Raw genomic sequence first — 24370 nt, 5'->3', positions numbered from 1 at the left:
TGCTCTCACCTCCCACTTTGAATATTACATCATGCTTGGTAAAGTAAAACCAACAACCAAGCGCCTTGCCATCAAGTCAGTGCTGACTCATAGTAACCTCTCTGGGGTTTCCAAGCCTGGAACCACTGGTGGGAGTAGAAAGTTCAGTGGTGGTTTCAAACTGCCCACCATGCAGATAGCAGCCCAGTGAGTAATCACTACACCACCAAAGTAGTAACCAAAAAAATCAAACCCAGTGCCATCAAATGGATTCTGACTCAGAATGACCCCACATAGAGTTTCTGGAGCTGTAAATCTTTACTGTAGCGGGCAGCCTCAACACCTCCTACAGAGTGGTTGGTGGGGTTGAACCACTGACCTTGCAGTCAGCGACCCAACATTTACCCCGCTGCACCCCTAGAGCTCCTTCGGTAGAGGGTCCACAAAAAATACAAAGATTCTGAAAGGGATGGATGGCTGCAACAATGGGCTCAAATTGGGACGATGGTTGAGAACCAGGCAACGTTTCCATCTGTTACACGTAAGTGTCCTGGTGGCACAGTGGTTACCAGTTCAGCTATAACCCACAAGGTCAGCAGTTTAAAACCAGCAGCTACTCCTAGGAAGAAAGACGGGGCTTTCTACTCCATGAAGATTTACAGTATCCAAACACACGGTGGTACTTCTAACTTGTCCCATAGGGTCCCGAGGAGTCGGCATGGACTTGATGGCAGCGTTATTCATAGGCTCATTAGGTGTTGGAACCCACAATAACATGAGCTCAATAAATATTTTGCTGAAAACATGAATGACCAACTCCTCTGACCTTTAACTCTGTAGGTACTTTTGTTTCTCCTTGGTAAATTTCAATTAACCAGAATCTGTGGTCCAAACGTGCCGGGTATTAAGCATCCCTAGATAAACTTGGTACCTCCTGCCCAGCCCAGAACACTGGAAAGGACATGACAGTTCTTGCCACCACCAGCAGCTCTGCAGAAATCTCAAACCCCGACCTGCTGCAAACCTGATTCCACCTAGACCCAGAGTTGCCCAGTCCACCCAGGCTCTTGGGCCCTCCACAACCTTGTGCAGATCCTAGAAATGTTAAACTACAACTCCCAGAGTCCTCCTGTGGAGGCTGAACTTCCTAGTTCAGCCCTGCCTTGGCTGCCCCCTCCCCCAGCCCAATCCCACCCCGGCTCTGCATTCCTATATCACCCCGCCCAGGTGTGAGGCTGCCAGTTGAGACTCTGGCTGGAGATTATATCCTCACCACAGAGGTGTCAGGTGTGTATTGTTTCCACGGCCAACACCTCCCCCCACAGCCCAGGCTTGGCTTGTCGCTTCTAAGAGGTCACACGTTCAGACCCACCTGCCGCTCTACTAGAGAAAGACATGGCTAGCTGCATATGTAAAGATTTACAGCGTAAGAGACCCTAAGGAACAGTTCTTCTCGGCCCCGTAGGGTCATTCTGAGTTGGAATCCACTCGATGGCAGTGGGTTTGGGTTTGAACTACAATGGGCAGTTACACACTTTCCAGAAAAGACCAGGGACTTGTCTAGAAAGCATTCTCTGCTCATCCAGAAAGATGTCTATCCTGAATGGGCTACCTGTTCTCTGATACAAGCAGCTATGTTTGGTTGAACTTTCTGGAAAACAACAAAACTCACAGCCATGGAGTGGATTACCACTCCTACCAAGCCTGTAGCACTGGCTAGAACTGCCCTTGTGGCTTTCGAAGGCTGTAACTCTCTCGTGGAGTGCAAAACCTCCTCTTTCTCCCATAGAGCAGCTGGCAGTAGGAACTGCAGAGCTGTGGTTAGCAGCCCAGTGTGAAACGCACTATCCACCAGGGCTCAGGGATACCCCAAATTCGTGCCATCGAGATAATTCCGACTCCAACTATTAACGACCCTTTAGAGGGTTTTTTTTTGTTTTTGTTGGGTTTTAAAAATCATTTTATTAGGGACTCATACAACTCTTATCACAATCCATACATACATCAATGGTGTCAAGCAAATTTGTACATTCATTGATTGCCCTCATCATTCTCAAAACATCTGCTCTCCACTTAAGCCCCTGGCATCAGCTCCTCATTTTCCCCCTCCCTCATGAACCCTTGATAATTTATAAATGATTACCTTGTCATATCTTACACTGTCCAACATCTCCCTTCACCCACTTTTCTGTTGTCCGTGCCCCAGGGAAGAGGTTATATGTAGATCCTTGTAATCGGTTACCCCTTTCCAACCCACCCTCCCTCCAGCCTCCCAGTATCACCACTCTCACCACTGGTCCTGAAGGAATCATCCATCCTGGATTCCCTGTGTTTCCAGTTCCTATCTGTACCAGTGTCCATCCTCTGGTCTAGCCAGATTTGTAAGGTAGAATTGGGATTATAATAGTGGGTAGGAAGGAAGCATTTAGGAACTAGAGGAAAGTTGTATGTTTCATCGTTGCTACACTGCACCCTGACTGGCTCATCTCCTCCTGTGACCTTTCTGTAAGGGAATATCCAGTTGCCTACAGATGGGCTTTGGGTCCCCACTCCGCACTCCCCCTTCTTCACAATGATATGATTTTTTTGTTCTTTGATGCCTGATAACTAATCCCTTCGGCACCTCGTGATCACACGGGCTGGTGTGCTTATTACATGTGGGCTTTGTTGATTCTGAACTAGATGAGTGCTTGTTTACCTTCAAGCCTTTAAGACCCCATCCATGATATCTTTTGATAGCCGGGCACCATCAGCTTTCTTCACCACATTTGCTTATGCACCCCCTCTGTCTTCAGCGATTGTGTTGGGAAGGTGAGCATCATGAAAAAGCAGGTTTGTTTTTTTTAGTTATACATTTTATTTGGAGTTCCTCGGTGATAAACCTGCTACCTGCTAGTCATTTCTAATAAATAGTGATCCAAAATACCAATTTAATAGAACAAAGTATTCTTGCATTGAGGGAGTACTTGAGTGGAGGCCCAATGTCCATCTGCTACCTTAATACTAAACCTATACATATATTCACATAGATCTAGCTCCCCATCCTCATATATATATATTTACATATGTACATGCCTTTATTTAGACCCTTTAGAGGAGTTTTGAGGCAGTAGATAGCCTCACCTTTCTCCACCTCAGACCAGCTGGTGGGTTTCAACCACCAACCTTGCAGTTAGGAGCCCAAGCCCTAAACCACAGTGCCAGCATCAGAGACTTCCTCCTGCCCAATTTAAAGCCCAGAACACATTGAAGTGTGTAACTGCCTAATTATTTCTTCCTCACTTTCCAACTACTCCTTGGAGCCAAAGACTAGCATCAGACATGAAACAGAGTTGACATTCAATACATATTCCTAAAACTCAGTGCTGAATAGAATTTTTTGCATGATATAATCCAAAACCTGATTTGCTGGGTTGATAAGAACAAAAGCTATCCTTTATTGAGCCAAATATTGTGCCTGGGCTCATTAAATCACCATAATTTGCTTACAAGAGAGGATGACATATCATGGCTTCATTTTTACAGAGCTCTGAAGCTCAGAGAGGTTAAGGAAGTCACCCAAAGTCACACAGCTAGTTGCTCGGTTGTTGGGAAACTGCTGGAGGCAGATCTTTGAGTGCTAATGCTTTATTGGGGTAATTCCCAGGCTGGAAAGGTGAAGGAAGGGAGACTGTGAGGACAAGCAAATACAAGACCTGCCCTACTGGACTGGCCACAACTTCTCCAGAAAATGGAACTGGAAGCCATGGGAACCTGTGGCAAAGTTGAAGGTCGAGGACTTTATTTGCTGGCCTCTCCCATCTGCTGTTAATCACCATTCAGCTCAAGTACTCCTGAAGTCAGACCTCATTACCTGAACCTCCAGGCAGCCATGAGGGAAGCCAGGTGTATGAACAGAGCTTCGCCTGTGTCTGGAAGTAGACATACCAGAGCCTGCCCAAAGGTCTGGGTCTAGTCAACTTGGGCCAAGCTGAGGGTGTTGGGAGATGGACCACTACATGGACCATGTCATTGCAGGATGAAATGGTCAAGTGGCCACAGACCCAGACCAGTAATGAGTCCAGGCCACCTGTGAGGGTAGGCACAGGTGGGCGTGGTTTTGTCCTTCCCAGATACCCATCTGTGAAGATGCATCAAGCAAACTAAGAACAGTTAGAAAACACTAGGACTGAGATTTGGATCCAGTCTGTACTAACTTCAAATCCTTTAAATAATGATTTGAAGACCAAATGAAGCCATAAACAAATGACAAATCTCAGTCCTAGTGTTTTCTCATGTTCCAGTGAAATGTGTAAGTCTATACTAGAATTATCAACCGGGAAGGGAACCTGCAGACACGATAATATTCCCAACATCTGGTATTGGGTTGTAGCTTAGCTAATCCCTACTCATGCTTCCTCTTACCCAGAAAACACCAAACTTTCCCAGCCTACCCAACAGCCTGGAGGCAAAAGCTGTGGCCTTCAGGAGAAACCCCTTTCACACACATGTACGCATACACACATGGAATGTCTCCTTCACTCTTGAGCCCTCATTGCTGCTGGTATAGCATCCGTAGTTTTTAACCACATTCTTCAAACAACCCATCATCCCACAGAGTTTGAGTTCCACTGATCTAGGATGTGGCCATCCTCATACGTGTAGATGGGGAAACTGAGGTTCGGAGCCATTCCATGACTTCTCCCAGATCCCACAGCCAATTTATAGCGGAGCCTGGAATAAGGCAGAAAGTTGACTTACCTGGCCGTACTGGTGAGAGAGCTAAACAAAGGGACATGAATAAAAGTCCTGCCTAGTCCCAACTTGCCTAAATGGTGCTTCCTCCAGGAAGCCCTCCATGTACTTCAGGCTGGACCAGGTGCCCCTCTGCTGCAACCCCCTCTGCCAGCATTACCCCAGTGTGGTGCTGGTGCACTCAGGACATTATCTACAGACTTGTTGATTGGTGGGGTGGCACAAACACACACTTCAAACTTCACTTGTCCAACAGCACACTTGATACCTCCCTCTTCTCCTCCCAGCCCAACTCACCTGCTCCTCTTGTAGCTTTCCCACCACAGGTAACAGAGCTCTTTGCTCCTAGGTGTCCTGCTTGAAATCCCTGGAGGCAGCCTCATCGACTAGCATTCTCTTCCACTCCAACTCTGATCTCTCAGCACATACAGCCAATTCGACCTTCCGAAGAGATCCAACTCCACTACTTCTTCCTGTCCCTTCACTCACAGCCAGCCCTGCGTCTGAGCTGCTGGGGGCACTCACTTAATGACTGCTTGGTCCCGTCGCCACCCAGCACTCAGTGCCATCTTGCAAACATCTGAGACAGGTCACCTCACTCCCCTGCTCCTGACCAGCTACAGATGCCCCATACCCTCACTCAGACATTACAAGCCAAACATACAAGGTTGCCTGAAAAACTGATGACTGCTTTCCGCCTTCCTTATTCTTCTGCAATCAACTAATCTCCTTGTGTCTCCAAGCACAGGACAACCTCAAGACCTTTATACCTGCTCCCTCCTCGATCTGAAGTGCTTCTCCCTGACCTGTCCCAAGAGTCCTCTCTCTCCCCAACTTCAGGTCTTCATTGCAAGCATCACAGTTTCATGAGCTTCTCCCCCACCATCCCTCCATCGTTTGCTGTCCTCGTCTCTCATTCATGTTTCTCTATGGTATGTAGTAACTGCCACCGTATCCTCTCTCACTTTCTTCCTGAGTATAAGAGGTACGAGAACAGGGCCTTCATCTGTCTCCCTCGCTGCTAACTCCCCAGAACCCAGAACAGTTCCTGACACATAATAATTGCCCAATCAATATTTGTGGATTGAATGGATGGATGGATGGATGGATGGATGGATGGATGGATGGATGGATGGTCCATAGTGTTATAGCTGGTTTGTCTTTTCTGGCTTGCCCACTCCTAGAGAACAGGGATGATGCTCTGTCCCTGCTGGGCTTGTACCATCCAAGTTGAATGAATGAGTCATCAACCCCTTTGATTTATAGGTGGGCACACAGAAGCTTGGGGTAGGAGAGGCTTGGCTGTGAGGACTAAGCAAGTCACCAGCGACCACCTCTCAACTTCCAAATCCCAGTTCTCTTTCTGAGATTTGGCCGTGCCCCAGTATGGCTCCCTGGCCAGAGTGGATGGGAGGGTCAACCATGCCCCACTAATGATCAGCAGCTCCAGGAATCTGCTGGATTACTTAGCTTTCACCCTAAACCCCTGGCCTCACTTTGGGTTTACCAGCTGGAGTCAAGGGTCTAATTTCTCATAGCTTACTTCTCGGGCCTCAGGTTTGGTCATCTGTTAAATGGGAACAATGATTATACTATGGGCCTTGACACCTAGTGAGTACTCAAGAATTGTTGACTGTCTTTAAAATCCTGGAAAAGTCTCCATCCCTCTGTGTTATCCCTGCTCACTACTAATACATTTAGGACTCTATGCCTTTGCCTGCCCAGTGGCACAGTGGGTTACACATTGGGCTACTAACCACAAGGTCAGCAGTTCAAAGCCTCCAGCCACTCCAAGGGAGAAAGAGTTACAGTCTCAGAAACCCAAGTGGGCAGTTCTACCTTGTCTGTAGGCCCCCTAGAGACAGAATTGGCTGCAGGGCAGTGAATATGAGAGATAGGGCTTGAAAGGAGGCTCAGACCTATCTGTCCTTTAGGGAGTGACTTGTTGGTGTGTTTCCAACAAATACTGGTGATGGCCGCCCAGCCCAACTTCAGGGAATCAGAGCCAGTGGTTTGTATGTGTACAAAATGTTGAATTTGCTGGATTTCATATCTAATAAAAAGTTTTAATAAAAAATAAATTTAACAGTTTTGTTTTCTTTTGATTAAAAAATTATTTTATGATAAACAATTACATTTAATTTGGCAAATGTTGCATTCTATATTTTTACAGTATATCTAATAAAATGTTTTAAAATGTTAACTTTATTTTAATTAAAATTTGTTTCTGTTATTAGAAAATAAGAAAAAGGGTTTCATTTGGCAAGTGTATTAGATATATTTACAATGTACCTAATAAAAAGTTGCAAACTAAAATTTAAGTTTATTTTTATTTAATTTTAAAATGTGCTTATATTATGAAAAACACTAAAAAGTTGAATTTGGCATATGTGTTAGATAAATTTTTACAGTATATCAAATGACATTGTTTAAATAAAGTGTTACATTTATTTTATTCTAATTAAAATTTGCTTTTACCATTAAAAACAGTAAAACGACTACATTTGGCAACCATGTTAGATATATTTTTCAATATATGTAATAAAATATTTAAATAAAACATTTTATTTTTCTTTTAATTAAACCTTTTATTATTTTTTTACTTTCTTTTATTAATAGAAAGCAACTAAAAGCCTAAATTTGGCAAGCATTGTGCCAGGTGCATTTTTGAGGCTTGTTGTTGTTACTCGGTACTGCGAAGCCCAGATGTGTAACAGAGCCAAGCACCGCCTGGGCCTACTCCGGCCTCCCAGCTGTTATGCTGGAGCCCATTGCTGCAGCCACCCTGTCCATCCATCCGCTAGGGTCGTCCTCTGTCTCACTGTCCCTCCCCTTTACCAAGCACGATGTCCTTCTCCAGGGACTGGTTTCTCCAAAGTCCTGGTACATGAGACTAACTCTCACCATCATTGCCTCTAAGGAGCATTCTGGCTGTACTTCTTCCAAGACAGATTTGTTGGTTCTTCTGACAGTCCATGGGGCTTTCAATATTCTTCGCCGGCACCGTGATTCATATGCATGAAGTCTTATTTTAATTACAAATGGATTTTTATTTAAAATAAATAAACAATGTTGCACCCGAGGTACGTTGTGTTAAAGTTTATAACATATCTAATTTAAGATTTCTTTTAAAAGAACATTTTTCCAATTAACCATTTCTTTTCATTTTAATTAAAAATGCATTTGTAGTATTAAGGAATCAATTTTTAAATGATTTTTCATTGTGAAGGTGGCATGCTGAGCCAGAGCAGAACCTCTGAATCTCTGTTGCAGTTTCCTCTTGCAGGGCTCCCGCCAGCTAACCGCAGCCTGGCCGGATGTCGTTTCAGGTTATAATGCCTCATTTAGGTTTCTGGGCACCTGGGAAGTTGGTGTGATTTTCCCAAGTGACATTGAACGCATTATCTGGAGAACAAAACCCCTTTCAAGGTCGGGGTTGCCCGGTGAGTCACTGGGACAGCCCAAGAGAGGAGAAACCTAGTGCTCTGACTGGAATTACACCCTGAGGACCTGCCAAGTCTACGGATTTGGGTGCAAGGGGGGGAAAGATGGTCCTCTTTCACCCTGGAACCCACAACTCATTGGCTGTCTAGCAGCCAGAGCTTTCTCTAAGCCTAGGAGTTAAAAGCATACGCAATCTTACCCTCACCTCCCCGCCCAAGCCCACCCCCTCCCATCGGCCCTCCTCTCTCCTGAAACACTATCTGTTTCTCCCCTTGACTTTCACAACAGCTCCCCTCTCATTCCCTAGACAGGGAGGCCACACCTCCAAGGTCCCCAGCCAGGGGAGGAAGGATCCAGATCTTTTCCCACCACCCCCTCCCAGTGACAGAAGACCCTACCTGCCCTGTGGAATTTATCATCTTCTTTTCTGGATGGAAATACGGAGGCCCAGGAACGTGGGTGACCTGCCCAGTTCTTACACTTGGAAAGTGGAACAGGAGTGGGTCCACCTGCAAGTCCAGAATTCCTGCAACTGACTGAGACTGAGCAGCAAAGTGAAAGTCAAGGTTAAAATGCAAATCTGCATGGTTCCCTTGGCTTGGCTGGCAGAGATGGATCTCCTGGTGCCAAATGCCCTAGGGCAGGGTTGTGTCCTGCTGGGCTTCACCTCCCAAACACCAGTGACCAATGGCTCTTTACCAGACTACCTTCTTGGCTGGCTCATCTCACCCATTCTTAGTATTGCACTCAGACTTGACTTTAAATCAACGGGTCTTTTCATGAAAAGAAAAAGTAACTGTACATGAACGGCCTGTGTATCCCTTGGCAAAAATAAATAAATAAATAAAAGGAACAAAACCACAAAAGCAAACACAAGGAAAATCAAAATGTTCATGAGACCCTGTTGCCTGCCTGCCCATCTACTTTAGCTTTTCCAAAAGGGGAAATCTGGCAGTTGCTGGGAAAAGTCTTTTAGACCTATGGGCTCGAATGGAGCTTTTCACCTCTGTGATGTTAAGAGAAGGGTTGAAGGAGAGGAGAAAGATCTCACTCCCACATTCTTATCATTTGGTGATGCGTAAAGCATAACAGTTTTTAAAAGACAGAACATTCCACATGTAAAATATTTACTGATTGGAAGTAAAGAAAATGGGCAAGAAACACAGGTGTGTGTGTGTGTGTGTGTGTGTGTGTGTGTTGGTGTGTACTCACTCACTCACTCACTCACTCACTGTCATCCAGTCCATTCTAACTCATACTGACACCTGAGAACAGAGTAGAACTGGCCCTGTGGGTTTCCAAAGCTGTAACTCTCTATAGGAGTAGAAAGCCACCAGCCGTCAGAAAGTCTTTCTACCAGTGTGTGAATTAGGGGTGCAAGTCGGGGTTGGGGAGTGGGAAAGGTGCCTTCTGTGGGTTGAAGCAGGCCTTTGGACAGTACAAGGCTTGATGGGTCAAGAGGATTGAGGTAGTTTATTGTGCCAACCTGGCTGATAAACACAGGTGGGGTTAATTGAAGGGCGGAGGGATAAATGGCTCACTGAGCCTGGCCTTTCTAGTTCTCAGGTCTCTTGCTTTCTGATGGTCGGACCAGGGTGCAGCTGCCTTAGCCAGTTCCCTGCTTTAGCTGGCAAGGCTCACTTCCTGCAAGAGGCGAAGCCACGTGGACCTACCCCCAATGCAGCCCTGGGTGCTCGAGCAGCCGTGTGGACCCCTGCCAGAGCCGAGATGTTTACACGTCCACTGACTTGGCTTTCCTCCTGCAGTCGGCATCATTGTGTCTGTTTTGTGAGATGGAGGAGAACTTTGTGGATTGGTGCTGGGCAGCACTGGGTTGGGATTTCTTGATACGCACTTAACCTTTATATAAAACTCTCTCATGCATGAGTTTCTGTGGATTTATTTCTCTAAAGCAGGGGTCCTCAAAATTTTTAAACAGGGGGCCAGTTCACTGTCCCTCAGACCCATTGGAGGGCCAGACTATAGTTTTTTTTAGAAAAAAACTAAGAACAAATTCCTATGCACATTGCACATATCTTATTTTGAAGTAAAAACACAAAATGGGGCAAAAACACCCGGCAGGCTGCATGTGGCCCGTGGGCCGTAGTTTGAGGCTCCCTGCTCTAAAGTACCCAGACTATGACAAGGATGAAAGAATGAATTCACTAAAGAAAGGATAAAGCTTAAGGGGGCTCCTGTGTGAACCTGTGGTCTTGTCATGCTATCAGAGAGTAGGATAGGGTATGCGCCCAAGTGTGTCAACTTCTGGCACTTTTAGGATTGGGGGGGGGTTGCCCTTCCAGAATTTGGTAGGACAAAATTCTCCTATCCCCACTTGTAATTCTCCAACTGTCAGGTGGGAGACCCAGGTTTGCATCCAGCCAAAACACCCCATGCACACCCATCACCTATCTGTCCCAGGAAGGTTGTGTATTGTTATGACCCTGGTTGGATCTCAATGGAGCTCCCAGGCGATGACGAGGCAGAAAGGACTGCTGATCTCTTTTCAAAACTCAGCTAGTGAAGGCCTTATGGATCCCAACAGTCTGATCCCCTGCCCATCATGAGGATAGGAGCAGGATTGGGTAGTATTTCATTCCATTGTACACACCAAGTGGGGGCTGACTTGCCATCGCAACCCCTGACTGATACTTTAGACCTGTCCATGCTGATGACATGGGGTCTGAACCCAGGGCCAGCTGCCTGGAAGTGAGGGACACCTCCTCCAGCCTCCACGGCCTCTGCCACTCACCTTGCCAATTGATCACTAGGGGACAGACACGCCCTGATCGTGAGCAGCGTGTGGGCAGCTCCAGGGCTGTCCCTGACCAGCATCTCAGCCCTCAGCCTGGTCTCCTCTGCCTGGCTTCAGACTCCCACCTTCTCCTTTGGCGTCCCCACCTACTGCTCCTGGACACAGGGTAACCAGAGCTGTGAAATCTTTGCATCACTGAGTAATATTTTGACAAGACCTGGAGGGTAAGACCGGGGGCTCATCAGGTCACAGGGTCCTGAGGGCATAGCCAAACCCACGCAGGGCAGAGTGGGATCCTAGAGTCGTTTCCTCAGGGGTCCTGTGCCCATGAGCCCACCGTTTACCTTCCCTTAAATTCTTCTCTTCTAAGCACAGAGGTTCTTTCAGAACGACAAGGACTTTTACTCCAGTAAAGAGTTACAGGCTTAGAAACCCCCAGAGGCAGTTCTACCTTGTCACACTATAGGGTGGCTTGAGTCAGAATTGATTCAATGACAGTAATTTTTATTGTGTTTCAGGTGAGTGTTTACAAAGCCAATTGGCTTTCTCTCCAGCAATCCTGTATTAGGTTGGTTTCTCTGGAGAAGCAAAGCCACTGACGCAGATGTATTGACGTATATAAAGAGATTTATATCAAGCTGCAGAAAGAGGTAAGTCCGGCCGAGTTCAAGGCAGGCTTCTCCTACCTTGTGGGGGCTAATGAACAGGAAACAGGAAGATGAAGCAGAGGCAGTGGGGCGGTGTGGGGGTGGGGCAGACAGACACAAGATGGTGGATGCAGAGGTCCAAAATCAGTGGAACGAATCCACCAGCAGTAATCTGCTGTTGCTCCTGGGATTGGTAGGCACACAACAGGAGATCAAGGAACCAGCCACAAGACCCAGCCCAGGCAGAAGGCAAGAGATCAAAGAGGATTGGCTTAGGAGACCAAGGGGATGACATCAGGTTACAAGTAAGTGGATAGGTTGGTCCCCACGCTTACCCTTACCCAATGACATAATCCCTAACCATCACAAATCCAGATGCATTTTGTTTCATATTAAAAGGGAAGGATTAAGAAAGAAAGAAAGAAAGAGAGAGAGAGAGAGAGAGAGAGAGAGAGAGAGAGAGAGAGAGAGAGAGAAAGAAAGAAAGAAAGAATAAAAGAGGAGGATTCAAGGAGACTTGAAAGAGGAATAGCTCCACTGCCATTGAATCAATTCTGACTTCTAGTAACGCTCTAGGGTACCTGAGACTTCAACGCATGATTGAAACAGGCAGCTTTATCTTTCTCCTTTGGAATGGCTGGTGGCTTCAACAACAGAACTTCTTTTGTTTTCTTTTTGTTGTTGTTGTTTTAAGCATTTTATTGGGGGTTCATACAACTCTTATCACAATCCATACATACATCAATTGTGTAAAGCACATCTGTACATTCATTGCCCTCATCATTCTCAAAACATTTGCTCTCCACCTCAGCCCCTGGCATCAGCTCCTCAGTTTTCACCCCCTCCCTCTCTGCTCCCCCTCCCTCTCTGCTCCCCCTCCCTCATGAACCCTTGATAATTTATAAATGATTATTTTGTAATATCTTACACTGTCCGACGTCTCCCTTCACCCACTTTTCTGTTGTCCATTCTCCAGGAAGGAGGTCACATGTAGATCCTTATAATCGGTTCCCCCTTTCCAACCCACCCAGTGTTGCCACTCACACCACTGGTCCTGAAGGGATCATCCGCCCTGGATTCCCTGTGTTTCCAGTTCCTATCCGTACCAGTGTCCATCCTCTGGTCTAGCCAGATTTGAAAGGTAGAATTGGGATCATGATAGTGGGGGTGGGGGGGGGGCAGGGGGAGGAGACATTTAGGAACTAGAGAAAAGTTTTATATTTCAACATTGCTACACTGCACCCTGATTGGCTCGTCTCCTCCCCGAGAACCTTCCGTAAGGGGATGTCCAGTGGCCTACAGATGGGCTTTGGGTCCCCACTCCGCACTCCCCCTCCTTCACAATGATATGATTTTTTTGTGCTTTGATGCCTGATAACTGATCCCTTTGGCACCTGGCGATCACACAGGCTGGTGTGTTTCTTCCATGTGGGCTTTGTTGCTTCTCAGCTAGCTAGCCGCTTGTTTACCTTCAAGTCTTTAAGACCCTAGAAGCTATATCTTTTGGTAGGCGAGCTCCATCAGCTATCTTCACCACATTTGCTTATGCATCCACTTTAGTCTTCAGCAATCCTGTAGGGAAGGTGAGCATCATGGAATGCCAGTTTAATAGAACACAGTATTGAGGGAGTACTTGAGTGGAGACCCAGTGTTCATCTGCTACCTTAATACTAAACCTATAAATATATGCACATAAATCTATTTCCCCATCCTCATATACAAATATATTTACATATGTACATGCCTTTATTTAAACCTCTATAAATGCCCTTTGCCTGCTAGCTCTTTCCTCTATTTCCTTTGACTTTCCTCTTGTCCCACTCCCATGCTTGGCCTTCATTTAGGTTTCAGTAATTCCTCTTGATTACATTACCCTTGATCAGGCCTCCTACACCCTCCTCACCACTGATTTGGGTCACTGGTTGTTCCCTTGTCCCTGGGTTTGTTAACACGACTTCCTTTCCCCCACTTCCCCCTCTCCCATGTCCCCCCGGAACTGTTGGTCCCATTGTTTTCTCCTCCAGATTGTTCATCCAGCCTATCTTACTTAGACAGACCTGCAGAGATAATAACATACACAAAAACAAGACAGAGCAAAACCAAGCAACAAGAGAAAAAAAAACAACAAGAAGAAGCCAATGACCAAAAAACAAACCACCCAATAACAACAAAAAAGAAAAGCTTGTAGTTAGTTCAAGGACTGTTTGTTGGCCTTTAGGAGTATTTTCCGGTCGAGTCTGATGGGGTGCCAAGCCCTGGCCCCAAAGTCTATTTTTGGTATTCCCTGGGGACTTTGTTGCTTTGTTCCCCATGCTGTTCTGTTGCACGCCATCGGTGTTTTGCCGGTGTGGTGGGGTCAGATCGCCCTCACTGTGTCTCCAGTGAAGAACACAACTTTGGGTTAGCAGCCCCACACCTAACCCACAGCATCACCAGGGCGTCTTCTGTATGATGCAGTGATATTTACACACCATAATGTAAACGAAAATTCATCCAGGAAACGGTTATTGATTTGCTGTCCTCGACTCTGTAACAGTACTCTTCCCATGTCCTCCCTGTGTTTCGCATTGCCATTTATCCCCCTGCCCTGCCTCCTGAGCTTTTTCCCTGTGCAAATGCTGCTCTTGGGCTCTAATAGGGTTGGTCCTTCGAAGGAATACATACCTCACTGGGGCTACTGTTCCCTTAACAGGACTGGCTGTTGTTGGGCTGAACATTGAGCCACAGTAAGTTCCTGTCCAGCCAGGAATGGTGATTAAGGATGATAGTCTCGGGGGTTCCACCAGTCTCTAGTAGACCTTTTGGTGAATTCTGAGTTTTGTTCCGTACAGATCTCTCATTCCATCCAGGACATCTTCTGGTGATTCCTTTCAGAGCTGTGGGCCATGAAAGCCAGCACCTCTAGTGCTCTAGTCTCAGGGTTGGGGAGGGCTGGACCTGTGTGAGTCCGTTGGAATAATTGTTTCCACGAATCTTCGATTCTCTCCACTCTTCTTTTTTCTGGTCAATGGGAGTCCAATAGTTCCACCACAGATGGCCTCTCACAAGGTTCTAAGACCCAGTTACTGCTCACCAAAGAAGCATGTCGAGCAGAGTCCAGTGGGTTATGTTTTGCCAATTGACATTGATGTCCTCCAAGTCTGTGGTCCCAGGCCTGCCTGATGACTTATTCCTTCAACTAGTTGAAAAAAATTTGGTTATGTTTAAGAAATTTCCATAACTCTGGCCCAGTGTGTTCTACTAGATTCACGGATATATTTGAAACACATAAATACAAATATAGAAGTATCCTCTATCAGACCTACGTATATCCATAGGCTGGTCCCATGGATGTTCAGCTTGAGGGTGTATCTATATATCCACTCATAGATTATTGTTATGGCTGGACTGTATTCATAGTAATTACCGCTGCTGCGTGTAGTGGGAGTTACCCCTCTGTTGGGTTGTATATTTAAGTATGTGCCTCTGTTGCCTTTAACTCTTGGGCTCTCCCCCGTATTTTCCTTTGTCTTTATTTATTTATTTTTTTAATGGGCCTAAGGGGTGGTTGTGTCACTGAGGGGTAAAATTACAGAGACATCAGACAAGATAAGACATGCAAGTGCTCACCCCCAGGACCACCATGACTTCAGGAGCCAGATCCACACAGAGAGCTCCTTTGTCTTTTAATGTTGACCTCCCACTCCTATATCTACTCTCTAGTTACTGATTTACCCTCCCATGCCCTCTGGGCTCGTAACCTTCAAAGATGGTTTTTCATAGTGCATAAGTAGATACCTTCTTGTTTGACTAATTTCACTCAGCCTAATGTCCTCTATCTATTTAAAGTGTTGATAAGCAAAAATGTAACTTTGAAGACTAAAATGCACCTGACACAAGTCATGGTATTTTCCATCGCTGCATATGCATATGAGAGAGGAGAATCTATACATTAAATTATGGTGCTGATGAAGAATATTAAAAGTAGTATGGGATTAAAAAAAACCCACACGACAACAACAAATAAATCTATCTTGGAAGAAGTACAGCCAGAAAGTTCCTTGGAAGTCAGGATGAGAATACTTGGTCTCACGCACTCTGGACATGTTGTCAATAGAAGCAAATCCCTGGAGGACATCATGCTTGGGAAAGTAGAAGGACAGGGAAAGGAGGAAAAGGAAAAATAAGAGGAAAGAATGCCATGGGCTGGAACCATCCTGATGGCACCTAACAATACCAACAATGTCTTCCGGGTTGATAAATGTTATCAGGCGTTTCACAGATTGGTTATCACTTTCTAATGTTGTAGTGCCAAGGTTTGTTCACCCCTTCATCCAGCGATGGGACTTGGGCTGGGTCCAACTTTTTGCTATTGTAAACAATGTTGAGCGATGACCATGGGTGTGCCTTGATGTACTCATGCCTCATGCTGGTGTTCTTATTTCTGTGGGGTATGTAGTAAGTAGTGGGATTGCTGGGCCAACCGGCATTTCTAATTCCACTTTTTGAAGATACACCATCGCATTTTCTGCAGTGGTGGTATCATTTTACAACTCCAACTGTTATTTATGAGGGTGCCGGCCTCTTCATATACTTGCCAGCACTTGTTTTCTGTTTTGTTATTTTGGGGGACTGTGGTAGTTACATAATCTGACGTCAATTTGGGACTTGAGAGGATTAAAAGTGAAGGGGTGGAGCCTACTATGTCAATCAGATCATAGTCGATGAGGCCGCTGTGTAGGCATGACTTTCTCCTGAGAATTCTGGGAAATCTGGGTTTTCCTCCTTGGAGGTGGAAGATTTCTCTCTCTCTCTGCTCACTCCCTGGGAGACATCCCTGTGGAGAAGACACATGGAGCGAGGCTGATGGAGCCAGACCTCTGGAGCTAGTCACTGTGGTGACTAGTGCTTCTTGCTATGGTGTCTAGTGGGAAGCCCTGCCAGTGCTGAGATACTTACAATGCCACTGAGTCAGTAAGACTTTCAGCCCACTGGCCTGTGATCTTCCTGTAGTCGGCGTCATTGAATGTGTTTCATGAGTCTGAAGAGGACTTTATAGATTGGTATGGGACATATGGGCAAATATAGGACTTACTGACTTGATCTGGACTGGGCTGGGATATTTTCCCAATATTCAATTGCTCTTATATCTAAAACTCTTTCTTATACACATACGAGTTTGTATGGATTTGTTTCCCCAGTCTACCCGGACTCACACAGGAACTTTGCGGTTAATGCTGAAGTGAGATGATGTCCCACTGTGTTTTGATTTGTATCTCTCTAATGGCTAATGAGTGTGAGCATGTCTTCATGTTTGGTGGTTGCCTGAACACCTTCTTTGACGAAGTGTCCATATCTTCTGCCAATTTTAATTGGAATATGTGTCTTTTTGTGGTTGAGGTGTTGATGCTTTCTGTAAATTTTAGGTATCAGCTCTTTCTCTGATAGGTCCTTGCCAAAAAACCTTTTCCGAGTCCGCAGGTTCTCTTTATTTACTCTTGGGGGAGTCTTCTGATACGCTGCAGGGTTTCATTTTTAGGAGCTCCCAGTCATTTAAGTGGTCTCTAGATATCTGTGAGTTTTTAGTTTGATAGAGCATCTGCGGCATGTACAAAGGGCCCTGAGTTTGCCCCCTGTTTTTTCTGGGATGGTCTTCATAGTTTGAGATCTGCACTGAAGGCTTTGAACCACCTTGGGTTAGTTTCTGTAGATGTTGGGAGATACGGACCTTGGTTCATTTTTCTGCAAATGGACGTCTGGTTTTTCTAGAACCTTTGATTACGGGAGCACTGGTGGTACAGTGGTTACACATTGGACTGTGATCCATCAGGCTGGCAGTTCAAACCCTGGTAAACTGCTACAGCCTTGGAAACTCACAGGGGCGGTTCAAGCCTCTCCTGTAGAATCACCCTGAGTCGGCACCTACTCAATAGCTGTGAGGTTTTTTAGTTTGTTAAAGAGACCCTCTCCCCCATTTAGTGGCTTTCAGCCCTTTGTCAATGATCAGCTGTCCTTAAGTGGATGGATTTACTTCTGGGTTCTCAATTCTGTTCCACTGGTGGATGGCAGTCAATGTACCAGTACCAGCCTGCTTCAACTACCATGGCTCTATACTAGGGCTTTGTTTGTTTGTTTAAATTTTTATGGTGAATTATGGGGGGGGGGTAAACATTTCCGATCTTCCTTTTATATTCAACGACTTAAAAACCATATCAAACCATCATTTGGCTTGCCCGCTCCGTCTTTTCTCTTCTGCCTCGTGAAAGATATCGTTTTCTCCATCAGGCACATTAACATCTCTAGCCGATATTTCCTCTTTTCCATCCCTCCCTGCCTCTGATAACCACTAAAGCCTGTTTGGGTTTTTTTTAAATACCCAAACCCTGATTTTTTTTCTCTTCTAGCAGTAGTGCATACTTGTCCTTTTGTGCTTGACTAACTTCACTCAGCTTAATGTCCTCTAAACTGTGAAGTGTTTCATGGTTTCGCTAGTACTCTAGATATGTGTAGTATTCTGTTCTGTGTCTAAAGTATATTTCTCCTTCCTCCCACTCCTGAGCATTTAGGTTGTTTCCATCTCCTTGCTATGGTGACTAGTGCTTCCACGAACATAGGTGTGCACCTGTTCGATCATACTGTATGCTTTAGTCCTCTGGGGTATTGTGTAGTAGGCGTGAGACTGGGAAGCATGAGGCCACCTGCTTGGGACTTCTTTAGTAGTACTTTGCTTAGCCAGTCTCAGTTCTTTCCATATAAAGTTGGTTTTTATAAAAAGAAAGACTTTTCTTTCTTTTTAAGGAATAATGCTGGTATCAGGATCAGGATCTCGCTCTATCTGCAGATCACTTTAGGATGTATTTATTGGCTTTTCACAATGCTGTTTTCCTATGCATGAATAGGCTATATTCATTCATTTATATGAGTCTCTTTTTTGTTTTCTGTAGTTGTGTTTTGGGTGGTTTTCTTAAACCTGATAGCTCTTCAGAATCACTTGTGGAATTATGCAAAATGATGTCAAATTCCGAACCTCGCCAAAAGCATGGGGTGGGCCTGGTACCTTTATTTTAGCAAATGTGCAAAATGGTTCTGAAGGCAGCTTCTATCCCACATGTACCTGCTGGAACATTGTCTTAGTCAGTACACAAAGCTATGATAAACATAAAGTAAACGATACCTGGAATCGTGCAGTGTGCAAACTGCACCTCTAGCTGGCTGCCTTTCAGCCCATATGCTATGTGATGAGGGTCACCAAAATTCACAGTGCAGAGGGTAGGCAAAGGCTCCAGTCCAGTCGCTCTAAGGAAGAATTCACAGCCACCAAACCTGACCATTCCAAAGATGGCATAACAGCACCTAATGGTGTTTCTCCTTGTGATTCTATGAGCTAGCAGAAGATATATTTTTAATCATTTTATTGGGAGCTCGTACAACTCTTATCACAAACCATACATCCATCCATTGTGTCAAGCACATTTCTACATTTGTTGCCATCATCATTCTCAAAACATTTTCTTTCTACTTGACTCCTTGGTATCAGATCCTCATTTTCCTCCCCCACCCTTCCTCCATCATGAACCCTTGATAATTTATAAATTATTATTTTTTCATTTCTTACACTGTCCAATGTCTCCCTTCACCCGCATTTCTGTTGTCCGTGCCCCAGGGAGGGGGTTATATATAGATCATTGTGATCAGTTCCCCCACCTTCCCCTTACCCGCCTGGTATTGCAACTCTCATCATTGGTACTGAGGGGTTTATCTATCCTGGGTTCTCTGTTTCCAGCTCTGATCTGTACCAGTGTACATCTTCGGGTCTACCCGGATTTGTAAGGTAGAATTAGGATCATGATGGGGGGGGGGGTGAGCATTAAAGAACTAGAAGAAAGTTGTATGTTTCATCAGTGCTATACTGTGCCCTGAATGGCATGTCTCCTCCCGTGACCCTTCTGTAAGAGGATGTCCAGGTGCCTACAGATGGGCTTTGGGTCTCCACTCTACACTCCCCCTCATTCACAATGATATGGATTTTTGTTTTGATGATGCCTGATACCTGACCCCTTTAACACCTTGTGATCACACAGGCTGGTGTGCTTTTTCCATGTGGGCTTCGTTGCTTCTGAGCTAGATGGCTGCTTGATTATCTTCAAGCCTTTAAGACCCCAGACAGATAGCAGAATATTAACATGATCAGCTGCTAACTGAAGGATGGAGGTTCAAGTCCACCCACAGGTGGTCTGATAATAAGGTCTGATAATCTATTTCTGGGGGGAAAAAACAAACTAATGGGAATCCTACAGAGCACAGTTCTACCATGACACATATGGTGTCCCTATGAGTTGGACAAATCAACTCAAAGGCAATGGTGGTACATGAGATAAAGGTGGAGTGTGGGAGGATAAAGCCAGATTGCTCCTTAGAGGCAAGGATGGCAAGACTTTATCTTATATACTTTGGACATATTCTCAGGAGACACCAGTCCCTGATGATGTTTAGAAGCTCAAGTGGAGGGGCGGCAAAAAGAGGAAAACCTCTACGACATGGATGGACCCCATGGCTGCAACCATGGGCTCAGGCATAGGAACAATTGTGAGGCTGGCGCAGGACCAGGCGGTGTCCATTGTGTTGTGCGGAGGATCGCTATGGGTGGGAGCCTACTTGATGGCACCTATGAACAACAATATAACCTGGCAGGTAGACCTGGATCTTTAGTGTGTGCCTTGAGGCCAATAATTGCCACTTCCAAGACCTCAGTCGGCTTGTGTATCAGATGGGTCTGATAGCACACAAGCCTCCTATTGGCCAGTAGTTTCAGTCAGCTCCTTCCTTCTTTTCTCTCCCTGGTAGGTCTCAGCTGCGATGCTCCTGGCTGGCTGGCTCCTGCTGGCCTTCAACTCAACCCTTCTTCTGTCCTGGGTCCTGTCACCCAAAGGTCTGTGGCCCATAAAGGGCAGTGGCCCAGCTCCAGGGGTACAGGCAACAGCAGGGAAAACTCTACTGACACAGAGAAAGTATTCTAGACTGATTTGAAGGATGGATGGATGGATGGATGGATGGATGGATGGATGGATGGATGGATGGATGAATGAGCTTCTACACACAGCTTGCCCCCTTGATCAGATCTCATAGATGAAGTCTAGGATTATAGATTTTCCCTAGGCCTTGAGCAAGTTAGAAATGGAGAGGCGTCCTCAGTGCCACCCATTCTTGTCTTCAGCACACCCAGTCCCAACAATCTGCCCCACTTTGCTTTTCTCGCCTCTATCTCTTCTAGCAATCATCACTAGCTGTGCACTGAACAACCTGCGCACCCTCAGCTGAGGATGAGAAGACAATACTGAAATCTAGCTCAGGCTCCACTTGCAGGGCTGTGAACCCGCAGAGCTGAATCTGCCCAGCAAGGGTGTCTTTCTCCAATTTACTGTTTGGATTAGTCCTGGCCTTGTCTGTAACTCCCATCCAATGAATTCTCCACCACTCCCTGCTTGGATAATGGTAATGAGCAGTAACCGGGAGTCTGCTGACCACCAGTGGCCAAGCAGGTCCTGCTCTATCGGCCACGGTGAGGACTAACACATTATGGTACCTTGGGAGTGAGATAGGGGAGCAAGGGTTCTCACCCTGTGGGTCAGGACCCCTGTGGGTGTCGAACAACCCTTTACAGGAGTCTCCCGATTCATAACAGTAGCAAAATGACTGTGATGAAGTAACAATGAAAATAATTTTATGGTTGGGGGTCACCACGACATGAGGAACTATGATAAAGGCTTGCGACATTTGGAAGGTTGAGAACCACTGTCCTAGAGAAACAAATCATGAAGACGGAGTGGATGCTGGTTTGACCTCTGCCTCATGGTAATTTTTCTTCTTGGTTAGCCAGAGGTCAGCATGGGTTGTTTTCTGGAAAGAATATGGGAAGTTAAAGGTTTGATTATTTTGTTTGGCTGTTGTCTTTGGTTAGTCCTGTTTGAAATGGTGAAAATGAATGTGATAAATGTATATTTTAAGTTCAGGGGACAAATCACCCCTTGAATTTCTCAGAGACTATGCTGCTTAGTGGAAAAGGCTGACAGAAGGTGCTGGCTTAATGCAGGCAGAAGCCTAAGGCCATATTTTGTACCGATGGAATAGTTTAGATAAGGATTAAGATTAGATAAGGATCTGGCTCTAACTAGGTTTATACTGTTTTCATCTATCTATTGTTATTAATAAAATGATTGATAGAAATCACTATGGGGAAGTATAAATAGAGAGTTGGTCAGACTACTTGTCTTCAGCCATTAAATTGGAATTTAAATGGGTTAGGACACACCTGCAAATAAGGCTCTGAAATGATAAGCCCCACCCAGTGTCTTGAGTGCACAAGACATTCGAAGGTGAAGAGACTTGCCTAGAGGGCTGTTGATAGACTGAAGGAAGAAGGAACTCTTTAGCTTTTTGAACTAGTGGTTTGTGCCTGAGGCTGGAAAACTTTGGAACATAAAAGGAACTCTTTGCTATAGGACTGAACTGTTCAAGAGAGCCTGTGGGCAGACTGAAATACTTGCTAGGTGACCCCCTGGATCCACTTGTTGAGTGGAAGTGAGAGAAATGCAGCAATAGAGATGGGTTGATTCTGGTCACTGACACCCATGGACCTGGTTCCCAAGGATTAGAGGAGAAAGTGAGAGCGAGTTGACTGGTCTGAAGTTCATGACCTAGCACAAGGTTGTTGAGAATTTGTGATGGGGCCCATGGTCTAAAGGCAAGGCAGCCAGTGGTCACCCTGGTGAGAAGCCCACCTCAACCAGATGAAGAGAAGATTATTTGAGCCTGTGAACTGGTGCACATTGCTGCTGACTTTATGGATGGCCTGTCCAGATGTGACTTTGAGTATGGATGCAGACTCACAAGATCCCAACTGGAATGAAGATGCTTCACATGAAAGAATACGATTGTCTCCTCAGAGCACTGGGTTGATGGCAGTATAGAAATTGGATACCCAAATGAAGAGGATAAAGGCCTGAAGTGGTTGGCTTACAAACCTTCATAGCTGGGGGAATATATTCACAGGATTATGGTACAGGTGCTCAATTAACTGAAATTATTAAGCATAAAATATTTTAAAAACATTTTATTGGGTACTCATACAACTCTTATCACAATCCATACACATACATACATCAACTGTGTAAAGCACATCTGTACATTCTTTGCCCACATCATTTTCAAAGCATTTGCTCTCCACTTAAGCCCTTTGCATCAGGTCCTCTTTTTTCCCCTTCCTCCCTGCTCTCCACAAGCATAAAATATTGTTTTGTTCATTTATAGAATATTACATTTAAATGAGGCTGGTACATTCTTTAAATGTATGTATTTTCATTTTATCCTGTTAGGTACAGTGAGCAAGCCTTCTGTGGTGAACCACGAGTAGATTGGCAAGTGAGGATGAGGGTCCTTGGTGTCTGCTGTGTGCAGAGGGGCATGGCAACCAGGAGGGTTCCTGAATGCCTCTGCAGCTCATCAGTGCCCAGAGGTGGGTGAGTGGGTCATTGTATGCTTGAGTTGAATGGGTGGGTAAGTGAATAGGGGAAAGGCCGAAAGGATCAGTGGATAAGGGTAGATGGAAAGTTTGGAGGGTGAATGAAGGGGCGGATGGATGATGGAAAAGGAAAACGGGTGAGTTGGACTATGGTTGGTGGATAATGGCGGTAGATGAATGGATGCATGGATGAGCAAATTGAAAGGTGGATGAAATCATGATTGGATTGGAATATGGTGAGATGATGCAGGATGAAGGTGAGCGGATGGGTCAGTGGGTTGGACAGCTGGGTGAGTAAATGGAAAGGTGGGAGGAGGATGGAGTAATGGGGAGTTAGAATATAATTGGATGGATGGCAAGCAGGTGGAAGAATCAATAAGTAAGGAGACAAATAGAGGAAGTTTCGAGCTGAAAAAGAAATGACTGAGTGAGTGAAATAAAACCTGGGGTAGAAAGTCCAGAGCACTCTAACTGGTGTATCAAGCTTCCTTCCTGCCATCTCCAGCCATAGCCACTGTCATGGGCCTGCCGCTTTTCCCCATAAGCTTGACCTCCCCATTCAACAAGAAAGCCTCCTCCGTAGACCACAGTGGGCAGAGCCAACCGGGCTGGGGCTAGGTGACAGTCAACCTCATTGTAGTCCTGGCCAGTCTCCTGTCCGTCATTGGATGTCCCTGAAAGACCATCTTCTCCAGTGACACTGAGACTATCATCCTTCTACCAGAGACAAGCAAAGGTAGGTGCCATGGGGTCAGTGCCAACTCACAGCGATCCCAGGCCCCACAGAATGAAACCCTGCCTGGTCCTGCACCATCCTCAGAGTCGTGATGTTGGAACCCACTGTTGCAGCCATGGAGCCAACCCATCTGTTTGCTAACCCTCTAGCTCTGTCCTTTCCCAGGGACTGGTCCTGCCTGGTGACATGTCCAGAGTTCATGCAACCAAGACCCACCATCCTTGTTTCTCAGGAGCATCCTTGCTGTGCTTCTGTTAGGTCATCTAGCTTACGGGCTGGGGCATCCATTACGCATGCCCAGAGGGCCGAGCTACGGAAACAAAGGAGTGGCACACCGCGCATGCTCAGAGGTTCAGGTTTCCCGCCAGGTACACCTGGGTGGGTGCTGCACCTGGATTGGCCCACCTAGGCCAGGTGAATTCAATTCAGCCAATGGGGTCAACCAGGGTCAACCACCATGCCACCCCCGCGGAATAATTGAAAAGGCAGGAGCCCGGGGTCCACCGTGTGACTTTGCTAGCACTTTCCAGGCAGGCTGCACGGGGTGAGGAGCCCTGTGGGTGCCTGTGTAAACCTGA

At 45.8% G+C, this 24370-nt stretch overlaps 1 protein-coding gene across 1 annotated transcript; it reads left to right on the top strand.

Moving 5' to 3' along the window:
- The first annotated feature begins 483 nt into the window (after window positions 1-483).
- Window positions 484-23674, top strand: LHFPL7 (LHFPL tetraspan subfamily member 7). The gene is made up of 6 exons (XM_075533422.1): window positions 484-520; window positions 10929-11111; window positions 18800-18807; window positions 20383-20511; window positions 23262-23313; window positions 23562-23674. The coding sequence occupies exons 1-6, from the start codon at window positions 484-486 to the stop codon at window positions 23672-23674; spliced, it is 522 nt and encodes a 173-aa protein (XP_075389537.1).
- The last annotated feature ends 696 nt before the right edge of the window (window positions 23675-24370 follow it).

Source organism: Tenrec ecaudatus, chromosome 16, assembly GCF_050624435.1.
Source record: "Tenrec ecaudatus isolate mTenEca1 chromosome 16, mTenEca1.hap1, whole genome shotgun sequence".
In the NCBI taxonomy this organism is placed as follows: Eukaryota; Metazoa; Chordata; class Mammalia; order Afrosoricida; family Tenrecidae; genus Tenrec; species Tenrec ecaudatus.
This window is presented reverse-complemented; position numbering and strand designations above follow the sequence as displayed.

Coding starts and splice junctions, on each gene's coding strand:
- LHFPL7 (XM_075533422.1), top strand. CDS start 484: ATGGTTGAGAACCAGGCAACGTTTCCATCTGTTACAC. Junction 20,512..23,261: donor GCCCAGCTCCAGGGGTACAG/GCAACAGCAGGG, acceptor GCAAATTGAAAG/GTGGATGAAATCATGATTGG. Junction 23,314..23,561: donor TGAGATGATGCAGGATGAAG/GTGAGCGGATGG, acceptor TGCCATCTCCAG/CCATAGCCACTGTCATGGGC.